General features: G+C 31.1%; 1 protein-coding gene across 1 annotated transcript in view; it reads left to right on the plus strand.

Moving 5' to 3' along the window:
• The window catches only part of LOC115881460 (mitoguardin), a 118,002-nt gene extending 104,225 nt beyond the window's left edge, over window positions 1-13,777 (plus strand). Inside the window, exons 4-7 of the mRNA XM_030898941.1 lie at window positions 9,439-9,599; window positions 9,659-9,784; window positions 11,730-12,033; window positions 12,864-13,777. Of these exons, the coding sequence (XP_030754801.1) occupies window positions 9,439-9,599; window positions 9,659-9,784; window positions 11,730-12,033; window positions 12,864-13,390 (1,118 nt within the window). The 3' untranslated portion in view covers window positions 13,391-13,777. The remainder of the gene's footprint in view (window positions 1-9,438; window positions 9,600-9,658; window positions 9,785-11,729; window positions 12,034-12,863) is intronic.
• Window positions 13,778-16,368: the final 2,591 nt, after the last annotated feature.

A 16,368-nucleotide genomic window follows, 5' to 3' on the forward strand; every position in this document is an offset into this window, starting at 1 on the left:
TTGTCATCTCAGAATCACGGGTAGCAGCCTTGGGCTTTTATAGGCCTTTGCGGCGGTCGATTTTTGTTTCGTGGGTGCTTCCCTGCAGTTCTTCTATTCCGACTTCAAAAGGAAGGAAATGCGGAGAGGATGCACCTGTCATTACCGTTAATCTAATTTCGATCAACTTGATTTTGCAAGGAAATATAAGAAAAAGTTGGCAATATTTGCCAAGAAAATAAATTTCTTTTTGATTGAAATTTATTTGTATAGAAAATTACTAGGACTCAGAAAGAACAATTTTTAGAAAGAATAATCTCTAGAATATCGAAGTTCCTATATTTTCTGTTTTTCAAAATAATGAAAAAATTATTTTGCTCTTACTAGAAGATGTTTGCAGATGTGTGTAGTTCCAATGAACTATTCTGACCCCAGAACAAAAGGAACTAGTTCCTGGTTTCTTAAGACTAGCTCCTTCTTAGATAAGAGTTGCTCAGGAACATTAGACGATCAAATCTATCTTTTCAAGGCTCCTTGACTAAAAATTAGTGTTTTTAATTAGAAATTTAAAAACGATTTTTTAAGCGAAAAAGTCAAAAGTTGACATTCTATTCATAGAGTCGTTTTCTATTGAATAAAGTAAAAATATACCAATGGTGCCATTTAAAAATCAGAAGTTGTAGTTATTTCCGGTGAAACAGGAAGTGTTTTTCAAATAAGTCCAAAATAATCTAGTTATTTTAATTTGAAAATTTCCAAAAAAATATTTTTTTACTTAAATTTTGAGAACCACTGGATCTATTCTGGGATTTCTTTCTTGTAAATTTAATCTACTACCAATGTTGCCATATTACCAAGTAATTATGTTTTTTTTTCTAAATTTCTAAAAAACATTTGAAAAAATTTCAAATTTAAAAAAAAATTCGGGATAAAAAAACTCATCATGTTCCTGGGGTCGAAATATACCACCCCTAAAAATATTTGCACTTTTTTAAGACTCACCCGGAATAGTAGGTATGATAAAGATTTTTTTAGCAAAATATATGTACCTATAAAGGGGTTTAATAAATATTTTACGCTTTTTAAAAACTGGTTATAAATTAATTTCCTGCTCTATAGATCACGCAGGAAATAGGTAAAATAGACTCGCGTGTAATCTAGCCAACAGTCCCGATGAAATACGGCCTTATTTATTGTCGGATCTGGCCCAGAGATCGTGTAGAAAGTTACAATGTGGTAGTTACGCTCTCGGCGGGATAGCTGGTAGCTACTTATTACAAGGCTTTCGACGCTTCGCCGATGGTATATTAAGCTAGATTTACGCGCTGAGAAATTTTATGAGACCACGAGATTGTTCGGAACTAAGAGATATTTTATTTTTGGGTCGTTACATTCACCGACATATAGATCGTTTTTTCCACCAAATATTGTAGTATCGAAAAAAAAAAAATGATGTCATAGTGATCTGTGAAATGACAATCGTTCATGATAACTACACTCACGAAAAACGGGCACCGTAAAATTTTGATGTATTTTAAAGTTTAATTTCTAATGGGCCGACAAGTTTGAAGTTTGAAGTCTAAAGTCTGAAGATAGTCTGAAGTCTGAAGTTTGAAAATACCGCGAAATACCGTTAGAGTAATAGTAGTTGCATAAGTTGTGTTGTAAATAGTATAAGTTGTGTGTACAGAGTGAAACAAATAAATTCGTTAAGTATTTTGTCGTGAGTTTAAATAGTGGACCCACGGAATCCGTAACATTATTTATTTTTTAATTACTATATTTTTATTAATATACGTGGATTTTTTATTAATACCCCCTAAATGGTTTCTGTTATAAACAATATAACCACTTAATTAGAATTATTTGAAATAAACAACTTAGTTTTTTGGATTTATCATGAAAAATTACTTGATATAAATATTTTTGAATGAAATTGTTTTACCGAATTTACTGAACCAAAGAAATAAAGAAATATTATTTAGAGAAATGACTAAGTATATTTGTGTAAAATAAGGTGATGTTGGATGTTATCTCATGGCATTACTTAAGTCTCAGTAAAGACAGAAAAGTAAGTCATTAAATCAGGGGTGACAATTTTTATAAGAGTTTTAAAAAAAAATATCTCAAGAAAAAATAAATTTTTGTAATAATTTGTATTTACCCTTTATTCGAAATACCCTGTAGATTTAATTGTCCTAAATCGTTTGTTTTGTCGTCTTTGCTTCTTGTGTTTCTTGGTACTAATAAAGTGCATGATCTCACTGTGGCGATACGCAAAAGAAAGGTTAAAGAAACCAACCGAATCTTTCTTTGCACTTGAACGTCTGAGTCATGGTTCACAAAATACAGTAAGATTAAAAAAAAACGACGTCAAAGACGGCTGGGGAATGATAATCAATGATAATTTCGGCGAGGTCAATTTCTAGACGTCATTTACTAAAAATCGACATAAAACTTGTCAAAAATTTACACTAAAAATTATAAAAAAAGATTAAAAAAAGATAGAACGTTTCTAGATACACAAATCTATTTTTAAAAAATTATTTTTTTTGAATTTAAACTACCTACACCATTTAAAAATTATTTTTACATAAATTATCATGGATTGGCATTCCCCAGTCCTCTTTGACGCCGTTTTTTTTTTTCGATGGTATAGTACTATATACATATAATTGTAAATTTATTCATATTCCTGGAGATACAATACATAAAGATAGATATGCCTACAATATTCTCTTAAAATATGCATGCACTAAGAGAATAAATATTAGATTATTCTAATGAGAGCTATTATACGATTTTCACACTACGTTAATACATCATAAGATATTGGCAATAAATAACTGAGAACTGATAATATATTTATTATTTAAGTTAAATCTATACACTAACCTTGTACCTATTCGTATGCAAATATTAACTTTTCATATTCAAATGAATGTGGCAAATAATACCAATTCTAAATACGTATACCAGAACAGATCAAAAGATTGATATTTTTAACAACTTTTTCAAAAATCTAATTTATAAATATCTACGTAAAAGTATATAAAACTAAATTTATAATAGTAGCAAAAATTAGGTATAATTTTTGGCACTAGCATAGAAAGTAGAATAAACATCTACTAAAATATTTCACTAAATGATAATATATTTATAACTATAAAAATGATAAAACATAAAAACCAAGATCTGACTTTTAATTTTCTTTGCAACTTTTTTTATTAAATTTTCACTATCGAAAGATGATTTCAAAATTTTCACATATTTTATAATATCAAATAAATAAAATTGAAGTTTTATATAACTAAAAATAAATAATTCTTAAAATTATTAATAATCTTTTTTAAATGTTTTATATAAAAAAAACTTTTTGACTTACCCCTGTATACGCTGCTGATGCATTTTTCTGCCTCGATTTAATAGGCCGTTTAACCTTTTCTCAGCAGTGATATTTTTGTTGAAAAGCTGTTTATTTTAAGGTGATTGTGTGTACAATTTTGAAGTGATTATGTCAAGGCATTACATTATTATTATTGATGTTGACAGCGTGTTGTAGAAAATAATGCCACGGTCTTCAAAAACGTTATTTTAGAATAAAATCGTTATTGTCATTATTTTGAATTTTTTTATACAGGGTGTTCCAGAAATAAGTGCAAGTACTTTAACTGGTAGTATAGTTCAACTCCAGAAACACGCCTATGAGGTTTTTTTCCCGAAAAAAAGATTTTGAAAATTCAAAATTTTTTGGAATTTTTTTTGAGATAAAAAAATATAATTTCTTGATAATATGGCAACATAGGTATTAGATTAAATTTACAAGAAAGAAAATCCAGAAAAGGATCAAGTGGTTCTGAAAATTTTATCAAAAAATCATTTTTTTTTTGCAATTTTCAAAGTAAAATAACTCCGTTATTTTGGACTTATTTGAAAAACGATAAAGAGAAAATATGTTTCTTTTATCGAGATCCACCATCCCTTAAAATACTTACTTATTTCTGGGACACCCTGTATATTGACAATAGAAAACCAGATTTTTGAGGTATCATTCAAACTAATATCTATAACTCCTGATACACCATTATAAAGGGAATTGAAAATTTATTTTAAATATCCCACAAAATATACAGGGCGTCGATTAGAGATAAAAAGCAAAGTTGCTTTCAGTTAAAAAACTTGTAACATACTGGTACAACTACTTAATTAAATAATTTTAAGTATGTTTGCAATGCAAATGAGTTATTCCATTGGAACAATGATACTGAGATACTCGATATAAAGTATTATTATTAAAATCCCCTGTCTAAAACAGGAAAATAATTTATTATGTCGTGTCGCTGCTTTCTCGATGTACTCTTTGAAAATAGTTCTATTTATGTAACTAAATATCTAAAGTTGAGAACAAAACAAAACAATAATCTACCCCACCAAATAAGCAAAAGCAAAACCGCACCAGATAGCAGACATAAACGATTTTTCATGACTCCATATCAGAAAATGTGATTTTAATTGCATACCTCAAAATACGAGGATATAGAAATAAAAGGTGTATAAATCCTGGACTCTATACACGACCACACCATTCGAGCTTAGAGATGAATCGTTACCACTGACGTATCGATACTTTTACTTGGTAATTGTATCGACACTTACTTGTATTGGTTTCAAAGATTTGACGTATCTTGGGAATGATGTTTCATATACACAATTCAAAATACTTATTTAAATTTATTTTGAAGACTTCTGGTTAAGTTAGGACTTCATGGACTAATTATCCAAAGATATGATAAGTGTATCCATATTCCATAGAGAAAACCTAATAATTAGCTTATAAAACAATAAACTTACTATTGAATAATACTAATTGAAAATTACTACCAATAATTTTGCCTTTCTGAATGGCTTACATTGAAATTAGAGGGACAAACTTCTCCACTAATTGAATCCACTTATTTATTCTTCTTCAAGGTTCTGAATGAAGCTTACTTGACCTACTAATCACTGGTCGATGCGAAAAAGTATCGATACCGAAAACACCTGATATCGAAAGAAAGTTATCGAGAATTTACTCTTATCGTTACATCACTACGCTGAAACAAGTCGATTTGCATTTTTATGATTTTATTTTCGATTAAATGTTTTGGGCTTGTTAAATGCCCTTTAAGGAAAATGGCGATGAACTCGTTGGGCGGTAATGAGGTTTTTTAGAGACGGGTATTCGTATTTTAATAATGACTATAAAAATGGCGGCTTGCGAGTCACTCGATCGAACGCTATCTTTTACAGCATCGATGATCAAACGGAATGTGTAACTGATGTAAATTTGCACTTACTTGGCCTTTTTTTCAAAAGTTCCCGATAAACGTTGTTTTGCCATATAAATATTTTTTTATGAGACAAAATATCAGTCATTTAATATTTATATTCAAGGAGTTGAAAAAGATTGAATTACTAATATCGCTATTAAAAAAAGGGTTGATGGTAGAAGGGTGCAAATTTAGGATTGTATGAATCTTTTAATGCCACATCATAAAAAAATAAAAAAAAATGTCCAGAAAATAAAAAAATGGGGTGGACCACTCTTATCACTTAGAGGTATTAAAAATAAATAACAAACTATTCTCAGACCTACTGAATATACATATAAAATTTCATCAAAATCTGTCAGGCCATTTCGGAGGAGTATGGTCACTAAAACAGACACGAGAACTTTATACTAGGTGTCCCAGAAATAAGTGCAAGTATTTTAACTAGTAGTATAGCTCAACCCCAGAAATACGCCTATGAGTTTTTTTAGCGAAAAAAAAAATTTTGAAAATTCGGAATTTTTTTTAGTTTTTAGTTAAAAAACATAATTTCTTGATAATATATCAACATAGGTAGTAGATTAAATTTACAAGAAAGAAGTAGAAACAAATTAATGTTTTTGAAGTGATTGGACTAATATTGAAATCCTTATAACGTGACACAAACAATTAAATAATGATTCTTATACAGGGTGTCCCAGAAATAAGTGCAAGTATTTTAACTGGTAGTATATTTCGGCCTCAGAAACACGCCTACGAGGTTTTTTGTGAAAAAAAATTGAAAATTTTGATTTTTTTTAGTTTTAAGTTAAAAAACATAATTTCTTGATAATATGGCAACATAGATAGTAGGTAGTAGAGTTAATTTACATGAAAGAAAATTCAGAAAAGATCCAGTGGTTCTCCAAATTTGAGCAAAAAATCATTTTTTTTTGGGAAATGTTCAAAGTAAAATAACTAACTCTGTTATTTTCGACTTATTTGAAAAACGATAAAGAGAAAATATGTTTCTTTTGTCGAGATCTACCACTCCTTAAAATACTTGCACATATTTCTGTGACACCCTGTAAAATAGATAAGAGATATAAAAATGAACTTGGGAAAATAGATAGAGATATCTTTTTATAAACGCTAAAAATCGTATTAAAAAAATCATAGGAACTTCCTCTCCATTTTTTGATGTGATATTAAAACGAAATTTTTCGAACATTAAGATCTTTGTTGTTATTTATTTTGTGCAAATTTCAGTACAATAACAACTATGAGACGAGATGCTTTAAGACAAGTGAGTAAAAAGCGCAAAAAGCAGGTACAACTTAACAAGTATAGCTAGAGACGTGAGAAATATAAAATAAGAGACGCCCCTCGATGCGCAGTGGACAGCACACAAATTTGCTTCAATCAGATTTGTCGTAGCGTAACTGCATCTCTCTTCCGCCGAATGCGTTTTCTCTCTATCGTGTGCGCGACCGGTGCTATCCCCAAGTCTCTTCCTATATTTGTCAAACTGTAACTGTATGCATTTTACGATAATATTGTGGAAAATTATCATTTTGTTTGCATTCAGGGGTCAGAAAACTGTATACGAGGCTGCACCCTGCAAGCTTATAGGAGTATCGTTTCTAAGAACACTTTCTGTTAAAATATATCGAGTAAAGTATCTTGTTTATTCTGGGCTTGTTTATTTCCTTCGCCTTTATTTTTTCCTTGGTTTTTAAGTTGTTAAAAAATATTCTTTGAAAGAGCATTTTTTTTGGAAATGTTTTAGACTGGAACAAGGTATTTTGAAAATATTTACTTTACTTTTATACAGGGTTGTTCACCACATACGACACGGAATATTGTAGCTAAACGATTAGATTTTTACAAATTGTAAGTTTTGGGTTCGGTTAAGGATTATTAGAGCTACAATTTAAAAATATTTTTACAAGATACAGAGTGTCCCAAATAAATAAAAAATATCAAAGTTGTATTTTTTTAAATGGAACACCCTATATATTATTGCATTTTTAGTTTCTACAATTAAAATAAAGGTAAATTTGATTAAGGTTTATTACACTTAAACCTTACCGTTTTGAAATATTTTCAATTTTGTAAAATAGCAATATAAATTTTAAGGCTTCATTTCTCCGAGGGTATTAAAGTTTCTAATACTAAATATTTACTGAAGTTTATTTATTGATCAGTTATTGTGTTGCAATAATAAAAATTATACTACCTTATACAGAGTGTCTAAATATTTATTTTAAATAATTATTAGCTTTAAACGGCAATAACTTGTTTAATTTAAATGGAACACCCTGTATATTTTATGAGAATCAGATGCACAATTTAATTGTCTATCAAATTGTATTATACCATTTTTTACCTATCTCTTCAAGCTTCCGTCGAAAATGCATTTTCTTGTAATTTAGAACTCATTTATGTCAGTATACCCATGGAATACTGACATTTTAGATTATTTTTAAAGATGTTCCAAATTTTTAAAGAGTACAGATACTAATATGGTCAATATAGTTCGTTTATTTCATTAAAAAAATAAAAAAACTTTAAAATAATATTCCATGGGTATATTGATAAATGAGGTCTAAGTTATAAGAAAATGCATTTTCTACGAAAACTTGAAAGGATAGGTAAAAAGTGGTATAATACAATTTGATAGACAATTAAATTGTGCATCTGATTCTCATAAAATATACAGAGTATTCCATTTAAATTAAACAAGTTATTGCCGTTTAAAGCTAGTAATTATTTAAAATAAGTTTTTAGACACTCTGTATAAGGTAGTATAATTTTTATTATTGCAACACAATAACTGATCAATAAATAAACTTCAGTAAATATTTAGTATTAGAAACTTTAATACCCTCGGAGAAATGAAGCCTTAAAATTTATATTGCTATTTTACAAAATTGAAAATATTTAAAAAACGGTAAGGTTTAAGTGTAATAAACCTTAATCAAATTTATCTTTATTTTAATCGTAGAAACTAAAAATGCAATAATATATAGGGTGTTCCATTTAAAAAAATACAACTTTGATATTTTTTATTTATTTGGGACACTCTGTATCTTGTAAAAATATTTTTAAATTGTACCTCTAATAGTCCTTCAACGAACCCAAAACTTACAATTTGTAAAAATCTAATCGTTTAGCTACAATATTCCGTGTCGTATGTGGTGGACAACCCTGTAGATATTTTTATATCGTTTTGTCTGGACGTTAAAAAGTCCCAGACAGAAGGTGTTTACATACAGGGTGAGTCTTAAATAAGTGCAAATATTTTTAGGTGTTGTAAAAAGAGGTTTGTTTCAAGAAAAAAAATTCTTATTTTTGCTCGAAAATTCTTAAAATTCGATTTTTTTTTAATTTTCAGTTAAAAAAACATAACAAAATAAAAATGAATGTTGATTGTTTGACTATGTTTTTTTTTAAATGTATGATGTACCTTTTTATTAATTTGGCCGTTTTGTATATTTTATATATGTATTTTTATGTTTCTTGATTTTTTTCATATACTGAGTTGGACACGAATAAATAAATAAATGTTTTTATATTTACCTATACCCTACAGAATTTTGTTGTTTGAGTTTAAGTGTTTTGAACAGTGTTTTCAATCTAGTTATTCGGTTCAAAATTAATCGTTCTGTTAAAAAAAACTAAATTTTCCTTGTTGAAAGTATTACCACCAAACTCAGTTTTAATAAAATATTTCCTTAATTTCTTAATAACTCGGAAGTTCTTAAATTCAGTCGACTGGAATCCTGAGAATTTATAACCATAAACTTAGCTCCTTTAGCTCCTTGGACAGGATTAGGAAACTAACTTTTCCAGTGAGGCGAAAGTTAAACTAAAGAAACTTCTTGTTCGTTCTCCTTTCCAGCGTTTAATTTCCAGTGTTTTCGCCAAAGAAATCAAATAAAGGAGTTTATCTCTACACACGGTTCCTTTTAATTCTTACAAATAAACCTCTTTAGATTAGTAACCTCAAAAAAATGTATTAAATCAAAAGTATCAAGTAACTATTTAAATAGAGAAGAAAGACAGATTTTTATTAAATGTTTTTGGGTAATATATCTTTCCAAATCATATCAGTACATAAATAAGTAAGCCTCTCAATACTAATTAAATATTTCTTTTTCATTTGAAGGTATGGAAGCCTTGGAAGCATGCATAGGCTACTGGGAGGACGCTTTGGCGATCTACCGATCAAAAGATGGCGCTGGTGGACCACTGCCGATGCTCAGTCCGGAAGAAACAGGTTTCTGTAAAGATCTTCAACTTCTTCTGGATTCAGCGATAGAACTCCAAGTACCATAACACAAAGAATGCAATACAATAAAAATATATTAATGGTGTTTTTGATTTAGGAAAACTCAGAAATGCTGTTTCTGGATGAACGGTCCGTGCTGTTTCAACGTGAAAGCAGCAAAGATCCGAATGGAATTGATACGGATTTGTCTGGTGGTGAAAGTTTTGCATCAGCACAAGATCAAGTAAGCTTCTTAATATTCTTTTTTATTTTCTATTTTTTATGCGATTTACATAATGTTGCATTTAAAAAAAAATCATCCCGATTCACTTACACTTTTTTGAGCCATCCTGTAGAAGTTAAATATTTTCCTGAAATACATCCTAGTACATGCTTTGGCACTTCAACCAAATTCTCAAGTTTTTTTTTCTAGGAGCTACAGATAACCCTAGGAGCTACAGAGAACCGACTCACTATTGCCGGACCCTGTATATTAGACTCATTGACACCATCTTTTTATAGAGAAATATGGATATTAGACAGACAAGTTGTTAACCTTCTAAAGCATTATATTATATTCTCGTGACGTCACTGTGTGTCATTTAAATATTAACGTATTTTTAGACACCTATGTCACAGTCACAATTGACTGAGGTTGACGATTTAATAAAAGCGCATTTATCTCGTCCAGTTAGTTAATAAATAGATAAATAAAAATGTTGTTAAAGTCCGCTCGCTCGCATAACATGTGAGAAGAATCAGTCGACTATATTTAGATATTTTTTAACACTTGCTAAGGTGTAAGATTGGAAAAGGGAACGTCATTTCAAGATCACGCAGTTTGATTTTTAATAAAAATAATTTTTAGAATAGTTATTTATTATTTTCAAAGTTTTTCTTTAAATTTAGTTTGCCTAAATTAATCTGTTTAAACCTCTTTCACTGATTTCAGTAATGTAAAGTCAAAATCTGGTCATTTTGACTTTTTCATCATTAAGAGTCTATTACACTGTACTTATGGGTTACTCTCAGGGTCGCGTAAAGCGGGTGTGCGGCCGAAGGAAATACACACACCGGAAAAGTCTAGGGATATTACAATTTTATCCAGCCATCGTCAGTAATTTTATTATTTGCATTTCTGATATAATAAAATTAAAATAAACAAATAGTTTACAGGATGTATTGGAAATAAAAATGCGAGATTTACCGAATTTTTCAAATTTACCTTGACTTTTATTGAACTCAAAAAAATACACACATTTTTTTTAATTCTAAACTGTGAATTAAAAAAAAAAGATAAAACCATTTTTACTTAATAAAGGGTATGGCTTCCTCTACTATTCATTACAGCCCTACATCGTCTCTCCATGCTCCTGATCAGGTTGTCGATCTCTTCTTGAGGTACAGGCTGCCACGCTGCATTCACGGCCCGAACCAGATCCCTACGAGTTTCACGAGGCATACCCATTCTCAAAATTCTTCTTTTGACCGCGTCCCAATACTTGCTCGATGGGGTTGAGGTCAGGAGATTGTGCCGACCAGGGTAAGATGTTTAACTGATGAGCATTGATAAACTTACTTACCACTCTGGCTGTATGAGGTAGTGCATTGTCATGCATGAGAATGAAGTTTCTCCCAAAATCATTGGCATATGGTAACACGACAGGCTCAAGAATTAAATCACGATATGTGATTCCTGTTAGAAACCTTTCAAGAAAAACGAGATCGGTTTTTCGGCCTAACCGGACTCCTCCCCAGACCATAACTGTTCCACCTTGATAAGGGTGCACTTCCTGAACATGATCCAACCGAATAAGATTTCCCGGTTCTCTCCATACCCTAAGCCTTCTCGAATCCGGATGAATTCTAAAGCGTGACTCATCCGTGAAGAGAACATTGGCCCATTGTTCATTCGACCACTGAACATGATCTTGAGCCCACAAATATCGTACCTCTCGATTTCCTCTCGTTAAGGGTTGAGCTCTCCAGGGGCGTCTGTTCTTAAGTTGACCTCTCTTAATCTATTGCGAACAGTGTCAGGACTAATTGTGGTAAAAATACCTAACTAATTTACATAAAAAGTTAAATGCCGAACGCTTATTTTGCTACTTTTTCGAACTAATGCAATAGACTCTTAACAACTTGCATTTATTTAACAGGCATCCTCAATAATATTTATTTTTTTCTAGGTGGCCGATTTGAAAGAATTCGAGGAATTCGCCGACTACTTTCCTGACCTAGAATCCTACCCCCTCTACCAACTAGCTCTAAGACAATTAGAAAATGGAGGCATTCCCTGCAGGACTCTCAGGACTGAACTAGTTAAATGCGGGTCAGATGGCGAATACCTGGCCAAATTGCACTGTCTTAGGTTGGCTTTCCAGCAATTACTCAAAGATCCCTCACTTTATGTATGGTTTGCCGATGCCGGCAGACAGATATTAGCGGATCTGATGCTGTACGCTGACAAGGATCCAAAGGATTTTCTTATAGGTATAGAAATAGCCTGTCCGACGAGAGGATGCTTAGGACAGTGACCTTCGTTTTCTGTCATTTTAATTCACAGACAAATTGAATTTTCTGTCATTTTATGGAAGTCGTCTGTCGAAATATCACAACTCGTTGGACAGACGAGATTTGGTTTGGAGGACATAAATCAGGATTAACGTTTTTAACTACTTTGGGTCACTTACTGTTTCACAGCAAATCACTAGAACTTTTTATTTTTAAATGATATCTAACTTTAAGTTGTATTTTTGATAGTTAGTAGGTTAATGGTTGTTTCAAAATGGTTAATCCCGTTTATACTTTTTCAAATTTCCATACCATTTGAGAGAAAATTAAAAAAAGACATGAAAATATAGTTGATTGTTTTTACTAAAAGTCCTTAAACTTAAAACGCGATTATATATGGTGATATAATTTTGTTTTCATTCTTTGATAGATTGTTATTAGAATTTTAATTAATGGCCGTATGTATTGCGTTTTTAGCTGCGGCCAGATGAACGACTAGTTTCAACAGAGTTGTCAGATCTAACGTTTTTTTACGTTTTACCAATTAGAAAATATTGTTTCAGAAAGAATTAAGTTTCAGAAATGTTAAAATATCCGAGTTAACTAAAAAGCGAAGTTGCTTGAGCTTATTAAATGTTCTAATATTAAATAATTGAATACGTCAATCAATCCTGATTTATGTCAAATACTAACATGCAAACTCTCGTTTTTTTCTGTTTGAAAAAAAAAAATAAAAAGTCATAGGGATGAGGAACTTTAAAAAAAACACCCTGTATAGCGAGTACACAAAAATACCCTCGTATTTTTAGGTTACGAAGAAATGCTACTCTACATCCAAGACCCGAAAAACTGGCGCGACCTCGAAGAAGAACTCAGCACCAGAGGCGTCAAAGCCCTGACCTTCTACGACGTAGTCCTGGACTACATCCTCATGGACGCCTTCGAGGACTTGGAAAGTCCACCATCATCTGTCATGGCCGTCATCCAGAACCGGTGGCTCTCGAACGGTTTCAAGGAAACGGCCCTCACAACCGCGGTGTGGTCAGTGCTCAAAGCCAAAAGAAGAAGACTGAAATTTCCTGACGGGTTTATGGCGCATTTCTACACTATTTCCGAGCAGCTCTCTCCTTTGTTGGCCTGGGGGTTCCTAGGCTCGGACGAATCGCTTAGGGACACTTGCGTTTTCTTTAAGGAACAGGTGATGGGGTTCCTAGCTGATATTTTTAATTTTCAGAAATGTAAATTCGTCAACGTCGATAGTCTGGCCAGTGATGTGCTGGTGAATTTGCGGATTAGGGTGCAAAATATATCGCGCAGACTGTGTACTCAAGGGTAAAGTATTTTAGATGCTCAGACAATGGTGTGAAGCTTTTACTCAGTTCGTTGGAGTAAAATACTCAAGTTTTATTGGTGTTCTAGAGAAGAGAGATTCTCAGATGAAACTACAATAATCTAAAACAAGAATAACACTGATGTGACACAAATTGATGCGTACTTTTACTTTTAGTATAGTCTGTCTAGCAAGAGAGTATATAATTTCGACAGACGATGGTTGCATATAAAGCAAGCCTACGAATTAAAAACACCATTCTTGTTTTTTAAACTTTGCAGATGGGTAGGTGTTTTTCTAATAAAAAAATAAGATTATTTTTTTCAAGTATTTAATAAGAAACTCTAATAGAACTGCCATGCACAGGGTGGGTCAAATTCGACGCTTTTAAATGGAAACCCCCTTTTCTATAGGAGATAGACGAAAACTAATATCGATGTCTGGAGCTCAATTTTTGTCAAAAACATGATGGTGAAAACCGCACATCAATATCTGTTACTGTTTCGGAGTTACGGGGTGTTTTTCAAAAACGTGCATTTTTAACAAATCGCTGTAACTTAAAACTAAAATTTTGTATTTCTATGAAAACATTTTCAAAGCACCATTTTACGTAGAATTTAATGGTTTAAGTATAATTATTTTAAAATTAATAATTTAAGAGTTATCAACCGAAAAATGATTTTTTATTTGGGACACCCTCTATATTTTGAATTAACTGAAAAGAATTTAAAATTACCTTTCCAAAAATATAGCACACTTGACATTTTGTTCGAAATACAGAATTTTTAAAAGTTCGCCACTTTTAACTAGTAGGCTTTGGACCCCTTATTGATGATATGCCCTTAATGGAACTCGAAAACATATTTTTCCAGCAAGACAACAGCACCGCCTCTGAAAGCTGAAGTTAGCGGCAAATTTTTGCAGCCAATTTCAAGAATAATTGGATAGCTAACCAAGATCCCAGCCGTTGGCCGTCGAGGACGCCTGAGTTATTGCCCATAGATCTAATCCTATGGATATATTTGCGGAAGAATAAAGGTTCCTTATTCTTCCGTATAATCTAGACAAGAATTAAAAATTCTTAGCAGTTATGAGAGGGTATCTTTCACCCCCACTGAGTGAAATGAATTCCGCGAGAAATTTTCAAAAACTGTCCTGTCTGTCCATAACAGAAGAGGGTCGATATGTCGAACACCTGTAGCAAAATCTGATGTCTTGGTTTGCTATTTATTTTTATTGTTAATAGATATAGTTTAAATGTGTTGATGTTGGTTAAGTATATTTTAAATTGTTATAAAATTCTGCATCTCTCATAGCAAATATTATTTTATGTTTTAATTGATGCTCACAGCTAGAATTTTTTTGCATTACAGCCGGTGCCGTTCAATGCCTACTTATTTAAAGCGGGCGAATTTGTATATACTCTATATCTCGAAGAGGAATCGAGCAAAATATCAAGTGTGTTATATTTTTGGAAAGGTAATTTTAAATTATTTTCAATAAATTAAAAATATACAGGGTGTCCCATATAAAAAATCAAATTTTCTGTTGATAATTCTTAAATTATTAATTTAAAAAAAATTATACTTACAACCAATAAAAACACCCCATAACTCCGAAACGGTAACAGATATCGATATGTGGTTTTCACCATTATGTTTTTGACAAAAATTGAGCTCCAGACACCGATATTAGTTTTTGTCTATCTCCTATAGAAAAGGGTGTTTTCCATTTAAAAGCGTCGAATTTGACCCATCCTGTACATATTCTTTTGCTAGACAGACTATACACGCATGTGAACGTGATCGTGTCAAATATGTTTTCTTATTTGCCACTATTTTATGTTTGATTGAGAAAAATGTATGATTTGTTCACGTTACATTTTAATAAGTACAAATATTTTTAGGTTGGCATATTTCGACCCCAGGAACACGCCTATGAATTTTTTTTTCGCTAAAATTTTTGTAGATTTCGAAAAAAAATGTTATTTTTTTAAATTTTCAGTTAAAAAACGTAATATCCTGATAATATGGCAACATAAGTTGCAGATTAGATTCAGAGGAAGGAAAAAAACAGACTAAAGATCCAGTGGTTCTTAAAATTTAAGCAGAAAAATATTTTTTAAATTTTCAAAGCAACAACTCGGCTGTTTTAGATTTATTTAAAAAACAGCAAAGAGAAAATATATTTCTTTTATCGAGATCTGGCTAGTCCTGAAAATATTTGTACTTATTTAAGACTCGCCCCTGTATATATACTTTGATTACTGTATTAATGGGCCTCTCTAAGTATACAAGGTGAGTTAAATAAGTACAAATATTTTCAGGGCTGGTAAATCTCGATAAACGAAACATATTTTATCTTTACCGTTTTTCAAATAAGTCTAAAATAACTGAGATATTTTACTTTGAAATTTTTTAAAAAAAAATGATTTTTCTAACTACTATATATGTTGCCATATTGTGAAGATATTATGTTTTTTTTAACTAAAAATTTAAAAATAAATCCAAAAATTCCAGATTTCCAACTTTTTTTCGCGAAAAAAACCTCATAGGCGTGTTTCTGTGGTCGAAATATACGACCTCTAAAAATATTTGCACTTATTAAGACTCACCCTGTATTTATTCATTGAAGTACGATCAAATAAGCGTTTTGTGATCAAGGGAACTTTGACTTCCTCACTTAAAAAAAATCAAATGCAATTTCTTACAGGAATTGTTTATCTGACATATAAAGCAAAGTCTGCTTGATCAGAATTAAGTCTTTTTTGTCATAGTATGATGTGATCAAAAAGTTTTATGATCAAGTGGACACTGCAGTTAAAAAAATCTAAAGTAATTTCATTATCATAAATTTTTTTGATCATATTGTATCTATAATTTGTAATTTGTTGGAAAAATATAATTTTCGAGTACACCGTGGCATGTGAAAAAAGTCTGTTTAAAAAATAATATAACCAAAAATGTAATACTGATTTATTTATA

Source organism: Sitophilus oryzae, unplaced genomic scaffold, assembly GCF_002938485.1.
Source record: "Sitophilus oryzae breed Bouriz unplaced genomic scaffold, Soryzae_2.0 scaffold_172_pilon_pilon, whole genome shotgun sequence".
Taxonomy (NCBI): domain Eukaryota; kingdom Metazoa; phylum Arthropoda; class Insecta; order Coleoptera; family Curculionidae; genus Sitophilus; species Sitophilus oryzae.